This window comes from Lissotriton helveticus, chromosome 10, assembly GCF_964261635.1.
Source record: "Lissotriton helveticus chromosome 10, aLisHel1.1, whole genome shotgun sequence".
NCBI classification, from domain to species: domain Eukaryota; kingdom Metazoa; phylum Chordata; class Amphibia; order Caudata; family Salamandridae; genus Lissotriton; species Lissotriton helveticus.
Genome location: NC_136071.1, coordinates 858,768,776 through 858,789,526, shown reverse-complemented (window position 1 = coordinate 858,789,526; position 20,751 = coordinate 858,768,776). Strand labels below are relative to the sequence as shown.

Genomic DNA, 20,751 nt, shown 5'->3' with positions numbered 1-20,751 from the left:
TGGTGTATCTAGCATGCTTTCACTTTTAAATACAAAGATAGGCCAAACACTGTCTAGATGCTAGAAAGCCAAGGAGAAATTTGCAAATTGCTCTCTTGAGTACAAAGCCAACGTGAAAACTTCAAATAGAGTTTCATCTATTAGTCTTCAGTCTCGAAAGTTCCTTGTAACTTGGCTTTGTTCTTCTAATGTAGTTTCTCTTTATTACTTCAGGGAATTTCTATATCTCTAGATACTGGGACAACTTTTTATTCTCTCTTTAATTCTGATCCATATTTATTTGGACATCTTGGTTATGATATCTTATGTTTGGTACCTGGGCTCCCACAACTTAAACTTGAGGCCTACAGAATATTGTAAGACCTGTCTGTTGCATTAATTCATTAGGCTGGGCCCCTTGTAATGTTACCCGCATAGCAGGGATTCCCTTGCAAATGTTGTGCACACTAGCTATATACGTGCAATGTTTACCACATTATCTAGTTTTTAATATCGTCGTGTCAAAATATCATATCCAGAATGTCGATTGCCACTATATTATTATAGTAAGTATATATAGGTAAGTATACATACCTTGAAAATATATATCTTTAAGGTATATAGACATGGATTTATAAATAGAAAATCAATACTTATCCATATATACTTACCTTTATGATATAGTGTTGTTGGTATTCCGGATACAGAATTTTGGCAGAACAATATTAAAACCTCTATAATGTGGTATACAACCAAATGTTCCCATAACAAGTAGTGCTCCTAAGTTTTGTTTTGGTACTCCTCACCTCAGGTGGCATGGTTTGATATGTTCGCCTTTACATGGAAGAGAGAGCTAAAACAAGTGTCTTTATTGCAGATACAGATCCACGGGTGTTAGAGAAACAGGAACTGCAACAACCAACCTACGTGGCTCTGAGTTACATCAACAGGTAAGCTGAGAATCCTCTTCCGGTAAAGCTTCACCTGTTGTGACACTTGTTTGTAGGCATGTTGGGTATGTATGCTGATTTGTGCTATAAAGGATATTGGTGTCTTGGACACTCTGGCAGGCATAGTTGTTTTCCATAAAGGATTACCTGATTCCATCCCTTTGGAAGAAGAAAAGGGGAATGTTTAAAGTGGCACAGGGCATTACAAATTGAGCTGCTTGCCTATGTCAAAATTACAACCAAATCTGCAGAAAACATGGAGAAAATAGTGGTACATGTGCTATGAGAACAATGGAGAAAGTCATATTTCACTGCTAGTGCTGCCACATCCACATTATTCTCATCTAAGTCACACACTCGGCGAGTTTAAGGTTTACGTTTTTAACACTGCTCACCAGTGTGAACGAATTAAAGAAAAAAGTTATTCGAGATGCACCCATTTCAGTATTCTTCTCTCTACACAGAGGTAGCCTGCAGGCTGCAGCCTAAGGTGCAGTAGTCAATATTAAGACAATTAAGCATGCACCTAGTTCATGTGCCTTAACTGTGCCCACAGTTATTAAAGAGAAATCCATCCTGCATGTGGGCATACAGGTAACTAAAGAAACAAAAAGTTATATGGGCCTATGATAATTTTATAATGCAAAATGTAGAACCATTGTTATGTATGGATCTGAGTTGTGGGGTTTAGTGAATTTGGAACCACTACAGGTGATTGAAAATGCCTTTTTCAAATTCCTTCTGGCGCTTACCGCCAGCTGTTCAAATTTTGTGTGCCATTCTGAACTAGGTACTACTTATCTCACGGATCTGATAAGATTTAAGCCAGTCCTCCTTTGGCACAAGATCTGGACTTCAGACCACCTGGAATTTAATCGTTCTTTAGTAAAGGATTGCTGCGATTCTGACCACTCATTACCTGTTCCGTTGCTGAAGTACATTAAGAATTCATGGTAGACATCAGTCATCTGGAATTTTTTGAATAACCGGTGTCCTTGAATAATATTACAAGGAAAGCACTACAATCAGAGTGCCTAAAACACCTCCAAGATCTGAGACTATCAGTGGAATTAATTAAACCTTCAGTCTATCATAACCAAATGATTTTAACCACTTGCTCGATGCAACCATATCTTTTTAATGTTTTAAATTCACAGGATAGATTTGTTTTCACACGTTTTAGGCTAGACATATTTTACCGTTTGACGACATTCCCAAATGTGAATAACTGGTCAAAGGATTTCATTTTATGTCCAGTCGAAACAATCAACGATTCACAACCTGTTCTTCTGCAAATTATACACTGATATGAGGAGATCTTTTATTGTCCCTATATTGAAGTCTTTAAATTTCAACCAATGCAGACCCGCATTTTTATATCTGCAATTGCTTCCCAACCTGTTTACATGTGTGGTATTAGCAAGGTTTCTTAGGGCTGTATTATTTAGAAGAAAAAGACGTCTTACATTATTTTAAAATGTGACTGTTTTTAGAGAGATGTATATGTCTGGATATCCAGTGAAATGTGTTGGAATGTGTTATATCACAAAATATGCTTTTTATGAATTTTTGTACTGTTATGATCTTATTATCTAAGGTCGAATAAAGTTAATTGAATTGAAAAAATATAGCAATAACTATTTCTTAACCATGACAAGAATAAGTGTTGAACCCAAGTCTGATTGCTGGATCCTGGCCAGACTTGGAAAAGGATAGAGTATAGTTAACGTTTTGTGCAGGATGAAACTACACCTGTTTCCTCAGACCCTTCTTTCCTTTTTTGGTCAAGGTAGTATCTTTGTTTGTACGGTGTACTCTGCCAGTCTTCAAATTCCACTTATGTTGCATTATGTAAGCGGTAAGCGGAGGCAAACATTTGTAAATCTCACAAGTACTTGGTTATCAGTTACATGCCACTGGGCGTATAATTAGAAGGGTATGCACATGTTCGGTTGCTCTGATTTTTAGGTCTTGCCTACAGACAGCTTTCATTTAATTTCTCGTCTTCATACAACAATTGTAAACAGTACCATCAAGAGTAGCGGGCTTTCTGTCAGCCCTTTGCTCATGATTAGTTTGCTTTCTTCTCTAACTCATTTGTTTTTTTCTTATTAAATAGCTTTCCTTCCTCACGTTTGTCCCTCCAGTAGAGCGTACCTGTCTTACAGTGGTTTTTGTTGTCCATTTTCTTTCAGTATTCCAAGGTTGTGCATGTGCTTTATTAATCTCTCTCCCGTGTGTTGCTTCCCCCCTCATTTCCCTGCCCCCGATGTGTTCCTTGTTGCATACTTGCATAATCCCAGCTTACCTTCTACTTCCCCTGCCCCTTCCTTTATGGAGGGTCCAACAACTGCAATTTGCCACTGGCCGCTCCTTTCTCTATAATGGGCTTGCACGTTTTATTTTTTAACGTATTACTCCGAGATGAAGAATATTGGAATGGTAAAGTAAAGAAAATGGTAGCCACATCGTCATGACGTGATCATGTATGTCGTGCATACCTCATCACGCCGGGGCTGAACATTTTGGCTTTTCAGCATCTGCAACAAGCATCTTTTTTTCTTCTCACTGATGCTGATCAGCATTAGTAACATGCTTTGGTAAAGCCCAAAGGTTAGCTAATGCCTTTCAAAGGTCAGACATATTGGCTTTGCCTGTGCTTGTTTGACCATGTTTCTACATGCAGAATGCAGAAAGCAACAGGTGTTCTACATCCAAGTGTTTAGTCAGATAGATATATTTCAGGGGGATAACTCCTCATGGGGAGCAAAAGCATCACTGTCGCTTCTTATTCAGTAAACTTTTCCAGAAGTTGGTAACAGTGAAATGTAACTGTTAAAAAGACATATAGTACTTTATAGAAATAGAACGTGACTATACTAAAGCACGGTATTAAATTAGCAGAGGTGTTGGTCAAAGCTCAAAATGTAATTACAAAATGGAACATAGATAATAGTTTTCATTTTTCCATTACTCTGCAACTCTCCCAATTATCATGCATTCTTAGTGATCTTCCTCCTGTGGGCTCAGCTGAACTGTTCTGTTTAATGTGCTGCAGCATAATGTAAGTATACAAAACAGTGATGGGTGGAATGCTTGAATTAATCCCAGCCAAAGTTAATCACTCAGGGCCGCATCCCATCCATTGTTATTTTGCACACCATGCCACTTCAGTTTAGACCCAACTATATACAAATCAGTCTTGACCCTGCTCCAGTAGGAACAATCCAGCCTGAACGGCCAAGTCTTGTCCACTGTAAACCGTAATACAAGCGACCCAGGACCGATTTTCTACTGACACAGTATGCACAGGACCCACGTATGCCAGACACAATGAGGATACAAAACAATGATTGATGGAAGACTTCAATTAATCTCAGCCATGAATATGCCTCTTTTTCACGCATGCCGTCACCCCGCATGCAATTACAACACGGTCGTTACAACGACCACGTTGTAACTACACATACCATTACCCTGCAATACAGAACAATGACTTGCGGAGGGGGGCGCTGGATGTTGGAATAGTATAATTTACTATTCCAACTCCAGTCTGTGCGGACAGTAGGGAAGGTGTTGGATTTTAAATCCAACACCTTTATCCCCCTCCGCAAGTCGTTGTTACGACTTGCGGGGTAACAATATGCGTTGTTACAACGCGGTCATTGTAACAACCGTGTTGTAATTGCATGCAGGGTGACGGCTTCGTTTTGAGGACTGTTTAGCCTCAACCACTGGTAATCACTCGGACCACGTCACCATCTATCGTTATTTTCACACCATGCCACCTCAGTGTGGACCAGGCTATATGCAAATCAGCCATGACCCTGCTCCAATAGGAACAATCCAGCCTAAACTGTCAAGCCAGGTCCTCCCTGAACCGGAACACAAGCAACCCATGGCAGGGTTCACCCTATTTGTGAGCTCATCTACCGGGTACAGCTTGGTTCCAGTGACACAGTGTGCACGGAACCCACATCTGGGCATACCCATCGCACTTAGGGTGACACAATAAGTATACAAAACAGTGATGGATGAATGCTTAAATTAATCTCTGCCACTGGTAATCACTCGTGCCACATCCCCATCCATTGATTTTTTGCCTCCTTGCCACCTCAGTTTGCTCCAAGCTATATGCAAATCAGACTTGACCCAGCTCCAATAGGAACAGTCGTAGCCCGAACTGCAGTCCTTTGCTGAACTGGAACACAAGCAACCCAGGACCGGTGTCACCCTAGTTATGGGCTCATCAGCCAGGTATAGCTTGGATCCAGTGACACAGTGTGCACTGGACCCATGTCTGGTCATGCCTGTCCCACTTCGCTAGGATTTCGGTTAAACATGACCTCACGTCTTGGTGTCTGTATTCTCTGGCAGATTTCTGGCTTCCTAGCTATATGGCGCTTTGCCTCCTGGACAGGGGAAGTGTGATTCAGGAAGGAAACATAAAGAGCAGCAGTTGTAGTTTTCCAAGCCTACCTCTGGCAATCATGGCTTTATATATGACACGAGAATCATTTGTAGCAGATGTCTGGATTGTCTTGCAATTTATGTACAGGGGATTAACGTCCGTCTGTCTTCACAAATAAAAATTATACTCAGAGAAAGAATTTGCGCCAGGTAAATTACCCTTTCCCTATGGGAATACTATACTGGGAGTTTATTCTTTTGTGCGTCCAGTAAGTTTTGCATACGTTTTGGTAAATATCTGTTCTTTTTTTTCACTTGAAGCCTTGTGTCAGACATTCCTTTCTGCAGCTCGTTAAAAAACAGATCAGACCTAATTGGCTTTGGTCTGAGATGTAAAGAGGTCTTAATTGAGTGTATTAAAGACCATCTGAACGCGCCTGCATGGTGTAGCACCACCTGCTGTACTGCGCTTAGGGCCAAGAGGGAGCCGCTGTATCCATTACCAGACATCCTTTCTTCCACCTCCATGGTCCAGAGCTGGTCCCGCTTTGTTGTCCCATGCTGGAGACTTCGCTGCTGTAGCCTAATACCATCATAAACAGGCTGCGTACTGCTAAATATCAAATGCCAGATACTGCCGCGCCATTTTACCCATGCTTTTATGGCCGCAGAGTGAAACAGAGCTGAAGCCGACCCCTGCGGTGAGCTCCAGACTTTAAAGCAATCTGGCCAAGTTGTACATTCAATATGTCATGCGCCCACTGCGCGGTCTCACAGCACTGGTGTGAGAACGTGGGACCTGCTCTTAGCGGCATGGAACTAGAAACTAGAAACCAGTTTTTAGGAAGGAAACTGTGAGGAGGTGTTCTTTCCTGCAAACAGGTGGCTGGACATCTTCCCGCAAAGTCACTCTACATGGCAATTATCAGAAATCAAAGTATTCTGATAATTGAAGCAGGATGTTGCTTGCTCACAAAATATTCACAGCACATGGTTGCAGATAGTAGCCAGATCTCTGTGCTTTGGTGGCTTCGGGAAGTTTGACTCATCTGCTTAAAAAAATCATAGTTGGCAGACAGCTTTGATGCTCTGTACTCCTGTCTGCCACCCTAGCAGAAAGAAGGCTTCTAAATTCCGCTTTTAGTTGTGGTAGCTGTGAGGGCACTACACCTGTCTGGCTTTGCTTAGTTCCTATGTTTTGTTGTATCCATGTTGGCTTACACAGTTTCACAAATTATAGCACTTTTTTGACTGTAAGCATTGTTAGACGTTGTTGTACTATTGTGTGTAGAGAATATGCGCAGCAGCGTTAAACGACTGGGATTTGCCTATCGTTTTTACATTGATTAAATAGTGCTTTAAAAGTGACTCACACAGTTTCCATACTCTAAGCTGAGTCTCAAAGCAGCAGGTTCTGAGGACCATGTCGGGTTCGTTGGAAGCTCAACCCAGCGCGAGACCACGCTACCGTTTATAGACATTCGGGTATCAAGAAAACATTCTTTGCACTAAGCGACACAAATGCACACCCCACTGAGCGCTATAACATGGAGTTTATGAGGGATTAACAGCAGGTGGTGTCATGAAAGTTGGCTTTTAGGCATACTTTGCGGCATGCTAGAAATTAGCACGTCAAGATTAGAGTTAAGAAGTAAAGCCACGTCCGCGCAGAAGCCAAGGCTTGCAGATAACATTTTTCTTTGACAACACCATGGCCACCGACAAATACGAAGCATGGGATGCTAAGGTGGCTGAAAATGGCGGACACAGGAAGAAACAAGACTATCTTGTAGAGGTTCAATCAAGGTCTCTTCTAGAGCGTGCTTTAAAAACTGTTAGCATCTAGGAAGCACTATTTAATCCTACCATTTGACATGACAGTTCCCACAAAGTGGCCATTGGAGTACGTTACAGGACTAAGCCTACTAATATTACTACATAATTAACTTTTCCCCTACAGATGTGTGATTTGGTAATGCACTGCACTCTGAAGCATCCTGCCACATATACTTGTCCCAAGTTTGTGACAGTGAAAAGAGCTATTAGTGATCTTGAGTAGGCATTTTCATGACTGGGAATAAGACCTTTTCACAAGTCACATATTCTTACTGGTTGGAAGACAGAAACTCTGCAATTCTTTTTGATGCAGTTCAGTAGGACCGGATACTTGGTGATCATGAAGCTGCACATCTCAAGATCTCCAGATCTCAAGGCCATTTAGCACCCTGGTAGTTTAAAGGCCTTGCAGAAAATAAACGATCCATACACAGATAGGGAAGAAAATTGAAGAAAAACTGCTTCAGATGACCCCATGATACTGTAGTCCATACACACACCAGGTACATAGCTCATCACATCAGCCAAAGCAAAGTACTATATCAATACTATCGGAAAAAACACCAACAGAAGCAGAACACTTTTCAAGGCACTCAAGCACTTTTCTAACGCCATGCCAGACTCACCTGTTCCGCACTCAAAAGAAATGTGCAGGACCATCACCATCATTAGTGAACAAAAACAGAAGGTAGGGCACCATATCAATAACATCACGCCTGCTTCATCTCGTATGCCCATTCCTTCCCGTAAAATCCCACAATGGTCAGCCTTCAAAGACCTATCTCTCACAGATCTCGCTAACATAGTTAACTCCTTCAAAGCCACTTCGTATGAACATGTCTTAGCTTAGTGCTTCATCAAAGCTCTTTCTGGGAATGCTTTCTTACTCCTACTCTCCTTTGCCAATGCATCACTCATGCAAGGCATCTTCTCAGAGGTTCTCAAGATAGGTCAGATCTTCCCACTCCAAAAAAACCTACATTAGACCAAGATGGCCTCCCCAACTACCGTCCAATCACTCTCCTATCATTCATCAGAAAGATCATTAAAAAAACAGTCTATGTTCAACTCACCAGGAACCAACGTCTTGCAGACAAGCTCACCATGTCTAGTGATGCCTCTCACTTTTGCAGCAAGGACACCATCAGACTGCAGACAAAGAAGTATAAATAAAACAAGTGTTGGCTTTGAGAGTGGCATAAAATGTCATAGAGTGGAGGAGCATTGAGTGTCATAGAGTGGACTATGCATGGCGTGGTAGTGCACTGCCATTACAGACAACATATTTTAAATTGAAATAACCATTACATTTGCACAAACATACAGTTTACTAATAAAATTATACAGCGCACAAATGATAATTAATGAGTAGAAATGCCATCACCAAGTGTATAGATTTGTTTAATAGTATTAAAATATGTTACCAGCACACTTAAGAATTACAAAAATGTACTTTATATGTGCTTTCCTACTTCTGATATAGTCTGAAATATTTGCACAGTTCATTTACAGACATTTAAATGTTGTTGTGTGCTAAAAAAACAGCCTAAAATGTCAGATAAATCCTCTCACTTTGAAGCCAGAGAAAGAAAAGTAAACACCAAGTACCCTCGGAAGACAGAGCCTGACATTTGACCTCTGTCTTTGAATGCACAACAAATGTTATAATACAAAATGTATAGGCCTGCTACAGAAACAAGTACCCTGGAAGAATACAGTAAACTGGCTATGCTCCACACAAGGGGAACAACTCAAGCTGGACAGTCTAAAACAAATAAAGCCAGCAATTAGAAAGCAAACAAATGTGAATTACAAAAAGCAAAGCCAATGGTAAGCAATGGGTGTAATGCATTCCTGGGTAAGCTTTCCGATTGTCCCTAAGAAGTCTTAAGCAGTAGGCATCAACCTAAAAAGAAGAAACAAGGCACATGGCACTTTTCATCTATGTAGCCAGGGTCTCGAACAACATTCCCTTACCCATCAAAACTGCCTCAAAGCTTCTTCAATTTAGGAAACTGTTGAAGACTCACTCACCTCTTAAAAGAACAGTACATCACAATGCAATAATGGCCCACAGCCCAGCTACCTCTCCTGTCACTCGTTGACATTATGCTTGTTTTTGACCTTATATAGTTCTCCCCTGCCTTTTGACTATATTCACGCTATAGAAATACCATATCCATACATGGAAACTAATGAAAGCTAGCTAGCTTCTATGTCCCAAAATCTTGAAAAGGTCTAAATTGCACTCACTTGAGAACTGCCCCACTGCCAGTGAGGGGTGAGTGGCCAGATAACTAATATTCGTATTACTACTGTTAATTCATATATAGTGAGCCTGATGAGGTTTGTGGACTGCACATGATATTGCAGATTTGTAGGCTGTTTACTTCATTCAAATTAAGTTTTGTGTGAAAATTTCGATAAATGTTTCTTTGTCAGCAGTTCCTTCTTGGTTGACCCATGTAGGGAATGGAATATGTTATTTTATTAATTATTACATACCAGTTGCGCACATATAATTCAGCACCTGGCACTAAAACAGTACCTTGATAAACCTATAAATCCACAACATGCCCAAATATAATGTGATTAAGATGCAAGTTATTATCTTTAAGAACTGAATAGGTCGGATGGATTTTCTATACAGATTATGGAATAATACACTTGTTACTACTGGGCGCAGCATATTGAACTGCATAGGGGAAAACAGTGATCAGAGAATATACCTGACACAGTGTTTCTAACAGAACGGAAGAACACGTAATGATTTCCCTACACCTCGGATGTTCATAATTACGTCACAAAGTGTATTAGCAATTTTTTAATAAAGTGAATGGTACATTTGTGATTTTTTTTTTTTGCTTGTATATGCCTTTTGGTGAATTGTTGGATTTTGCTGTTAATAGTGTTTGATGGGGTGTGAATGTTGATTTTACAAGGATTTGAATAAAACTGAACATACTTGAAGTAATACATTTAAATGTGAATGATTGTTTCTTACATTAATTCATTTCCTTCAATGTTGCTTTGTTTATTCCCTTTCAGTAAAACATTGAAGCTCCCTGGCACTCCTGCTCTGTTGTAGTAAAACTGTTCCTGGTGTGGTTAATTTACTTGATGTCTTCTCTAAATTAGCAGTCACTGCTATGATTTGTCTTCTTATGTTTAAGACATTAGCTTTGGTCCTCGGAGACGAAGCTCTCTAGGTCTGAGCGTTGTATGTCAGTGTTTTTAGGTTTCGCTGGAGGGCGGAGCTCTTAGCTCCGCCTCCAGAGAAATCTCTTGATTCCAGTAAGGAAAATGGAAAACGCCCCCCTGTCCCATTGGCTAGCTCCATAAATGGAGGCTAGCCATTGGAACAGACATCTGTCCGTCAAGGCCGGACCAGATTCGGGGGCGTTCCCGAGATTTTTTCCCAGGGCGGAGTTACGTTTTTTCCCGTTCCCTCCCCTTTCACTGAAAGTCTGTCCATTCCCGCCCCCTCCGTGTGCCTTTCCGCCCCCCCTCGCTGTCCTGTGCACGTTTCCCGCCGTCCGTGTCCTCTCCCGCCCCCTCCCGCCGTCCGTGTCCACTCCCGCCCCCTCCCGCCGTCCGTGTCCTCTCCCGCCCCCTCCCGCCGTCCGTGTCCACTCCCGCCCCCTCCCGCCGTCCGTGTCCTCTCCCGCCCCCTCCCGCCGTCCGTGTCCTCTCCCGCCCCCTCCCGCCGTCCGTGTCCACTCCCGCCCCCTCCCGCCGTCCGTGTCCACTCCCGCCCCCTCCCGCCGTCCGTGTTCTCTCCCGCCCCCTGTGTCCTCGTAGGTGCTTGTTGTCTTTTGTTTCCTCCCTCAGAGCTCCGTCCAATTACTTGTATCTTTATGCTTCTGTGTTTGTGTTGTTTTAGGGGACAATTTTTTTTTTTTATTTGTTCCTGCCTGTGTTTTGTCATTGCTTGTTCAACTTGTTGCTCGTGTTGTGTTTCTTGTTTCTCCTGTCCACACACCCTTCTTGCTTCCACATACACGCACCCTGCCCTGTCTTTTTATTGTTGTTTCCCTTGTCATTAGGCCTCCACCACTCGTCGTTGCTGTTCAACTTCCGACCACTATCTTGTCCGATGATAAATGATCACGCTGTGGCAGAGCTGAGCGGAGGAAGTTGGCATTTCTAACTGCCCCGCAATGCAATAGGGGGGTTAGGAAAATCTGGTTATGCTAATTGGTGAGTGTGTGCGCTTCATACGGCTTCAGTATGCCTCCTTCTGCTTATTTGGAGCATAGCCCAGGTACTGATGGTTCCGGTGATTACTCTTCTTCTGTCCCTCATCCCTCCCTGTCCTCGCTGCTTGCCCATACCAGAGCCATCTTCTCCCCTCCTTGTTTGGCCGTTGCACCCGCAAAAAAATAAATGCTAGTCGTGATGCGACCGCCGCCTCTGTTTATTCGTTAATATGAAGGTGTATTAATTTGGAGAGAAAATTGTAGTCTTCGCTCCTAATAAGATCAGGCAGTAAGAAAAAATACTTTTTGACACTAACATCTTCTCTTGGCCTTCTCAGTGGGTCAAAATAAATGTTCTGGCCCCTTCTACTTTACTTGTAAAGCTGGGATACCACATTTAAACAAATCGCAGACACGCACACAAACTGCTCCCACAAACACACTCCAAAACGGGCACACACCCATCTGCTCACTCGGATAGACTGAAAGGAGCGCATGGAGAAAGGTTCAAACATGCTCACCCAACGAACACCAATCACAGATGCAAACAAAAACCGTGGCTCATACGAACTCACAAGCTAAGATTAACATACATATGTACTCTGGGCCACAAGCACATACTAGGCTAGACATGCAGACATGTATATTGACTAACACTCAAATGCACATAAACACAAAATTCATAGATACATAAAAAAAACACGCCTAACTGTATACACTAACAAAAGTGCTTGCTTACTCAGTCATAGAAACATACACACATGATGTTCACTCTATCAAACATAAACGTTAACAGACAAATATATATAAGCACTAACTGACCGACACACACAACAATAATGAGCTTCAGCTCATACATACAAGATGCAGACAACTGACTCATATTCACAGGCATAGACAGAAATAACCACACATGCCGTGCGCTGCCCATCCATCTCGGGAGACTTCTGTTTACATGCAACAGGCTGACGCTACACAGCAGAGCTTCCCTGAAGGAAGATGGGGAAAGACCTTACTTCCCAGATGCCAAGAACTCCTCCTATAATAGTAGTTTCGCCTCTTCGTCCTTGTTTTTTAAGAATGCCAATGAAGCTATTCAGCTGGTTTCTAACTGCTCCAGAACCACCAGAGATAATGCCCAAGATCACACAGTCTAGGCATGCATGGACGCCAGGATTAGACTTTCGAGTTCTTCTACTTGTTAAAGATAAAGTCATGCCAGTTCATGTTCAATGAAACATTTAGTAGATTTACGTTGCTAGATTGGGTGATTGGTCTTGATCACTTTCTAGCTTCTTTGAAAGGTCGCAGCATTTTACATGTGCTATACAACCAGTGGTTGTTTTATACATGGTATGTTTTTACCAATTTGAAAGAGCATTGTCTAAGTAAAAATATTTTTGTAATCTAGCTTCACAGACCATGTATTTGCCCTTTTTTCACAGTGTTTTCTGTTTTGCAGTGGAGTAAGAAACGAGCACTTTAGATTTACCCGAGTTATACATATTAAGCTATGAAGGATGAAACCCAAAGCCAGCACTGCCGAACTTTTCACTCACATGCCCAGTTAATGTTTGTACACTGTCATCATATGGTCCTGTGTTGCAGTTACAATCAGCTCGCTCTGCCTTGTCAGGCGACAACACTAATGGGAAAGTGAAACTACAGTCTGTTCCACACGTTTAGTGTTGTTAAAAACAATCTCAGCATCGTGTGGGTATGGTGGCGGGGGAGAGTTAGTTGTGAAGTTATGTTTCAAAGCTGGAGCGTACACTCTTTCTATGCAGTCCCCAAGTTCGGCCGTCTTAGCTCTAAAAAAATGTCTTCTGTGTCATGCAGATTTAATGTGATTTATAATGTATTTGTATGAATAGTCACTCTATGTTATATCCTTCGCATTGGGAGTGGGGAACAGATACGGCATCATGGAAAATTATAATCAAAGCAGGAGTCCCCTGCATAATGTTTTAATCATTAAACTGAGCAACCATAGCTACTATTAAAGCGCATTTCAGATTAGGGTGACCAACTGGGTTGGGTGCAAATTCGGGAAGGTGAGCGTAAAAATTCAGGACAAAGGGTCGAAATTCAGGACAGGAGGTCCAAATTCAGGACAAAAGGTAAGTTTTACAGACACATCAGAAGAGGTCACACAATAGTATATATAATAAGTAAATAGACAACCACTTAAGTACAAGTGAAAGGAAGTTTATATTAGGTTGAGACAATTGTGCACTTCATGTTTTTTTCAGTATGTGCGCAGCTTTGAGCAAATGTGCAGGTCTTTTTGTGGTAACAAACCGCCCCCCCCCCCTCACTTTTCCAGCCTCCCAGGAAAACGCTCTATGCCCTGTCCGGTAAGTCCGGCCTTGCTACCACCCTCCAATGGTGACCCTCCTCTTCACATAGACCCTCTCTCGTGTATTTAATTTCTTTTATAGTGCTACTCATCCCAGGCAAGTAGGAAAGGGTGTCGGAGTGTGTTACATCCCACACATATTATATAGAGACCATGACTCATAAATGTGAAAGTCAATCTATAGGAAATGTACGATAATGGGGGTTACAAGGTGTAATTATTCTCTCATCCATCATTCAGTCTTTCACCATTCATTCTGTCCTTCCATCTGTGTGTCCATCCATATCAATATTCAGCTATTTGCAAACCTATTGATCATCTCTCCTTCCATCCATCATTCCACTCATCCATCCCTCCATCCACCCTTTCACTCATCCATCCCTCCATTCATCCTTTCACCTTATCCATCCATCCACTCATCCATCCACTCGTCCATCGATTCATCCATCCAGCCATTTATCGTTTCACCCATCCAGCCATCCTTTCCCTTACTCATTCATCCGCCCAGTCACTCATCCTTCCACCCATTCACCCTTTCAGTTATCCATCCATCCCCCTTTCTCTCTCCATCCCCCTTTCATTTAGCCATCCATCCTTCCATCCACCCACTCATCCATTCATGAATCCATCCATTGACCCTATCACTCATCCACCCTTTCACTCATCCATCCATCCCTTCTCTCATCCATCCATCCTTTCTCTCATCCATCCACCCTTTCACTCCTTCACTCATCCATCCACCCTTTCATTCCTTCATCCATCAATCCTTTCTCTCATCCATCCACCTGTTAACTCCTTCATTCATTCATCCATCCATCCTTTATCTCATCCTTCCACCCTTTCTCCCTTTCACTCCTTCACTTATGTATCCACCCTCCTGTCCTTCCACCCTCCCTTTCACTCACACAGCCTTACATCCATCCTTTCACTCATCCATCCATCCATCCATTCCACTTACCAGTTCATCAATCCATCCATCAGTTCACTCTTTCAGTTATCCACCCATCCCCCTTTCATTTAGCCATCCGTCGTTCCATCCACCCACTCATCCATTCATAAATCCATCTATTGACCCTATTACTCATCCATCCTTTCACTCATCCATCCATCCTTTTACCTCTCCATCTACCCTTCCACCCATACATTAATCTATTTACCTTCTCTCATCCATCCTTCCACTCACTCATCGTCCATCCTTTCTCTCATTATCCATCCACCCTTTCATTCATCCATTCACTCTTTCACTAATCTAGCCATCCCTTCACTTACCCACCTTTTCACATTAATTATGAGCTGAGCCTTTGTCTGCTTATTTGCCGACAGAAGAGGCCCATCAAGGACTTCACCCCTGCTGTAGTTCTTAAAGCAAGGGGTGGAGCAGGGGAGGGCTCACTATGCCCCTGTACATAGGCATTCCGTAAAAGTGGAAGTCATGAGTCATGCATAATGCACAGTGCTACTGTGACATGGTGTTGTTTCCAGAGCTTTAAGTGGGATGAAAAACTGGGGGTCTCTCCAAAGGGGGTGTTCGATGTAATTAAGGGCATGGCTTAAAACACCTAAGCTAAAAATCTGTGCTAAGCATAGTGTGCCGCCCAACTGGTAATTTGCTGCTTCTGTCATTGCATCCAGATATATAACACAAAAAGTAGTGGTACACCTACAAGCCAGAACTATTGGCTTTGTCAATGGTTGCTAGTTGCATAAAATAAAAAAGCAGCAACCATGGCTTTGTTGAATATAGCATTGAAAATGCATCAGTTTTAAAATGATGAGACCGTGAAAGACCCATAACCCTTTTTTTAAAACTTGTTTCACCACCTTTTCATCAACTGGATTGTCACCTAGCAGCATGGGCCTTTTTAGGTTTCGACTGCAAAAAGCTGCGCAAGCAGCTTTTGCGCAGGAGAAATCTAATGATAACAGTATGTTGCTCGGGAATCCGCCCTCTGTTCCATTGGCTAGCTCCATAAATGGAAGCTAGCCATTGGAACAGAGAGGCGTCCGTCATGGCCGGACCAGATTCTGGTCGGGCCGCAGCAAGCCGGAAGTCCCGCCGCCGCCTGTTCTTTGCCAGGGGAAAAGTGCCCGGGGGAAAGGAGTGCGGCCACCAGCGAGGCCCCGGTGCAGGAGAGCCCCGCCCGCGGCACCCGAGAAGAGAGCCCAGGCCCCGGCAGAGGAAGGACACCGCAAGCGCCCCCGCCGCCTCCTGGGAGCAGTCCGGTGAGTGCGTTAGGTATTGTGGGTTTAATTGTGGGCTTGTTTTCACGAACTCTTATGCTTGTTTTGCTGCCCGGCCTGACAACAGTGAGAGCAGCTGGATCCACCGTCATGGAGTGCCCGCATCTCGTCTCCAGTGTCTGCCTGGCCCCCGACTCGCCCAGCTTCCCCGGCGGGTCCCCCTCCTCCTGGTGCTGCACCGGTGAGTGATGCCCTCTCGCCCCGGTCCTCGGGGAACCCCTCCTCGGTGTTCACAGTGTGTAGTGGCTGAAGGGCCTAGGTGTGTGCGAGGGGCACAGGCAGCGCACGGAGCCCGGCTTTGTGCTCTCTGCCCTGCTTTATGCGGATGGTCGGGCACCCTGATCCGTGAACCCTGTGTCATTGGACCTGCATCGGGCACGTGGGCCTCTGTTGTGCTTTGTACGCTGTGTACTGGCACCGGATATAATTAGTGTTGTTTTACCATTGTACCTGAGGCCCCTATGTCATATCTGGTTTAATGTGCTGTACTACGAATCGTGCTATGTTCCATATACACAAAACCCTACAAGGTGCTACTGCATGTCAAGTGTTCTCAACCACCCTGCATTATATCTGCCCTTTGTACTTCACTATACCACAGGCTCTGACGCATATTTTGCATGGCATTGTGCACTTCCCAATGCATTGCACTAGATGACTAGTATATTAGGTACATTGAGCAGTGCTATTTGCCCAGTACATTCTGCAGTTGGTTGGCATACACCTTGCACACTCCAGACTTTTGGTGCACGCACAGTGCGTTCAGCACTGCTACTTGTCTTGTGCACTCTGGGCTCTAGTTTTCCTTGCCCTGTGATTTGCATTGTCCCACCTGCTCTGTGTTCTCTGTTAATGCTCTGCCGTGTGTAGAGTGGTCTGCACTGTCCTTGGGGTGTTGCCCACTCCTCTATTCTGCATTCTACTCTGGATTCTCAACATTCTCACTGGATCGGATGCCCCCTCCCATGTATATACTCACATCCTGTTGTGTTCACTTCCTTTTGCACATGGCCTGACTTCTCTTTACTGGCACTGTCTGCTTACGTCACACAATGTGAAACTTCAACAGTGTGTCATTTTGCAATCGAAAGTAAAATGCTGCCTCCCACTAAGAACTTGAAACGACATTAATGTGAAACATTAATGTCGTATCAGAGCGATACCCAGTGTTAAAAAACAAAACAAAAAAAAGTTCTTTCCAAGGCTTGTTTGATTTGCTTAGAATCAGCGATTCGATAGTTGTGCCTCCGTGTGCCCCTGTTGCCTGCTTGTGCCTCCTTGTGCCCCTGTTGCCTCCGTGTGCCCCTGTTGCCTGCTTGTGCCTCCGTGTGCCCCTGTTGCCTGCTTGTGCCTCCGTGTGCCCCTGTTGCCTGCTTGTGCCTCCGTGTGCCCCTGTTGCCTGCTTGTGCCTCCGTGTGCCCCTGTTGCCTGCTTGTGCCTCCGTGTGCCCCTGTTGCCTGCTTGTGCCTCCATGTGCCCCTGTTGCCTGCTTGTGCCTCCATGTGCCCCTGTTGCCTGCTTGTGCCTCCATGTGCCCCTGTTGCCTGCTTGTGCCATGTGGGTGTGTGTGTGGGGAGCTTTGTGTGGCTGTGTGTGTGGGGAGCTTTGTGTGGCTGTGTGTGTGGGGAGCTTTGTGTGGCTGTGTGTGGGGGGCTCTGTGTGGCTGTGTGTGTGGGGGGCTCTGTGTGGCTGTGTGTGTGGGGAGCTTTGTGTGGCTGTGTGTGTGGAGGGCTCTGTGTGGGTGTGTGTGTGGGGGGCTCTGTGTGTGTCATTTGCGAGAGATAAAGCTAGTGGCATTGTAAATTGTAAATGACAATGCCATTTATTTATGTTAAAAAAAACATAAATAAAAATGTCGAGCAATGCCAATAGCTCTAACTTTAACAAAGGCGAAACCATTGCATTGTAAATGCTTGTTTCTTCAATGTCATACTCGGCAGTTAATTTACTCTGGCATGCACTCTTTTTGTTTTGAGGGCTTGGATGATTTGCAGAGTGTCTGCACTCTAGCTTCACTGCAGTGAAGCCTCAACAATTAGTACACGTTCTGTTCTTTTAGTTCTTTCTTCAAGCTATTAAGACCAAGGCCCCCCAAAAAAAATATCTTCGGAGGCTGTGCATAGTTAAACGATTTTTGCTGCGTTTTCGAATAAATTCGGATCACAGCATTGTATTGTTAGGTCTTGCCTAAATAAGCTGCTTCGCCAGTCCCATGTCTTTAAAGTTTAAATAAATACATGAAGAAAATGCATACGTATATTTGCATATCGAGGGACTTTTTGTCAGGCCTCTTCATCCACAAGTGTCATTCACATGTTGCATCCACCTGCCACAACCTAGAGCGTGGGGCAATCGGTCAGCTCACTTCAACCATTGGCTCACTTTAATGTGATGTCATTTTGCTCTTGAAAATGTGTGCATCCTCCTAAAAAGTGTTCACTTCACTTCCAGAGCTGGTAAGCTAATCTTTACTTTCAATATATGTTTTTAGTTTTTTATTTATTTTAGCGTTATGTCCTATTAAATTTTTTTTTAAAGAAGTTAAAAAGTAAAAGCACAGGCACCCTACAGCCCTACAACTTTGCCAACGCTTATTTTTCGTACCACAGCTTAGCCGTCTGGATTGAGTTGGTGAAATATCATGAAGTAGCTATCGATATGCATGGTGAAGGTTTACGTGTAGTTGTGTCCACTGATAGAAACGTGCTTAATTTGAGCCGGAGGAGGAGGATGCCAGTAGGGTCCACCGTTACTCATTGCTGGGTCCAGCACTTATTTTCCTCATGAGTCATTTCCCACGAACAAGAGAAGGAAAAACAACAAAAGGAAAGACTGAGGAAAAGAAAGACGGGGAACTGTCACAATGGGAGAAAGCATGAACCTGCAAGTGTGAGATAAGGGGGGAGGGGTGCAGTTGGTTAAAGAGCCATGAGATGGGTTCCAGACTATGCAGCTTTGGTGTTTGGTGCGCAGACCTTTAATAGCGCTTGCTGCTGGCTTCTGAGCACATGGGCACCGGCACTCGTGCACTCATTCTTTTACAGGTTAAGCACGAAACTGACACAGCAAATAGGCTTGATATTTTTAATAAGGGAAAGCGTTCTTCCTTGATTGCAGAGTTTGTGTGTGTGTGATGGAGTTGATGTGTGAGTCGTTCAATCTGAGTGATTGGTTGAGTGTATGTATGGATGAATGAGTAAGTGACTGGGCATACATGGATGAGCAGTTGCATGGAGGGATGGATGAATGTGTGAGTGGATGAAGGAGTGCATGCATAGATGAATAGGTGAAGGATCAAGAGTAGGGGTGCATGGGGGTGAATAAGTGCCTTAGCCGCGGGTGTACCTGTCCCAGTATTCCCTGCTCTCCCAGCCCTCACTGACCATGCCACAGGATGAATGCATTCTGGAACTACCACTCCCTACCCAAAACTCAAGCCTGTCGTAGTCTCCCACGAATTCCTACTTTCATGAGCTGGCCATGGTGCCTATAATTTGTCTCAAGCTTCCCTGTCCACACTGTTCCTATGCCCTAACCTGATGTAGGGAGGCGGACTTGCTTTCTCTTACACGGTCACGGTGCCACCTCCTAGAACCTCACAAGCTGCAGTAGGGGGTCTTGGCTTAGGCCTGGAAATGCCCATTTCTCTCCCGACTATGGCCAGCAGTCACCGTGCCACCCATTAGCAATGCCTAGGCGGCTGCAGGGGTACGTCTTGTGGCCCTGGCCAATGTCTGATAGATTCCCCCTAATTACTGCCAGTGCCAGGTCCTAACACCTTACAGGCTTCCCCATGCCAACAAGGTGCACTCTACTCTCACCCTAGGAGTGAGAAACTGGCTCACCCCCCAGCACTAAACTAGCCATGCAGTGCCCCCTGCTACGCTGTACAGACAACTAACTACTCTCTTCTGGTGCCAAATACAGGTACTTCTCCCGATGCCAGGTACTGAGTTGCCAGGGTTGCCCACAGAAGCTCCCAAAAGAGAGTGCCCCCAGGAACAGTCTGCCCAGTGATTCTGAGAGCTTCATCAGCTGCTGCCACAGTTAGACATCCCAGTGGTCAGTGTTGTCTACAAGCCAGCCTCCATTTGCCTCAGTTGGCACCACTGAAATCAGCGTAATAAGGCATAGCAAAGCACACAAAAGACAATGCTCAGGAAGAATTGGCTTGTAAATAAACTTACATTCATCTAAAAAGAGAGCCGTCTCTTTTGCATCTACATCATTCGTCATTATTACTTTGTGCAGAAAGAATCAAAGGTGAAGCACTTGTGTGGGAATGCCATTTTTACGTCTTTTTTAATTTTCTGTTTAAAGTGCATATAGAACCACACATTGCAAAGCCAATAGGTCTTGGTTATCCTGAATACATGTAAAGACGGGCTTGAGCAAGTGTGGTTTTGTTTATGTGTTAACAAGAGGAACTGGCGAAGGGAGATGTAAAATAGTCCCGTGTGCTTTGCAATGCATGCAGATCAATGGAGGTGGGCGGAGGATAGACCCAAAAAGTAGGATACTTCTGATCTGGGCTAAGAGGTGGCTGACACTGTCTCAGGTCAGTGACTAAAAGAGACTGATTAAAAAAATCAGTGGCTGAAAGTTGTGAACCAAAGCCCACTGTAAATATATTGGAAACAGTAGGTCTGCTTAGAGACCTTCGCTGTCATACCCACATCACAAATCAGTTATGGCAGATATTAAAAAGTCCAAAAACAGAGCAGTGGCTAGTGATGTATATTGTACAAATAGTGATAATATAATACAATATCATTCA

At 43.8% G+C, this 20,751-nt stretch overlaps 1 protein-coding gene across 2 annotated transcripts in view; it reads left to right on the top strand.

The window, feature by feature from the left end:
- The window catches only part of JAZF1 (JAZF zinc finger 1), a 689,301-nt gene that overhangs the window by 268,365 nt on the left and 400,185 nt on the right, over positions 1 to 20,751 (top strand). For both annotated transcript variants that reach the window (XM_078663493.1, XM_078663495.1), the window contains exon 2: positions 857 to 929. In XM_078663493.1, coding sequence (XP_078519619.1) covers positions 857 to 929 — 73 coding nt within the window. The remainder of the gene's footprint in view (positions 1 to 856; positions 930 to 20,751) is intronic.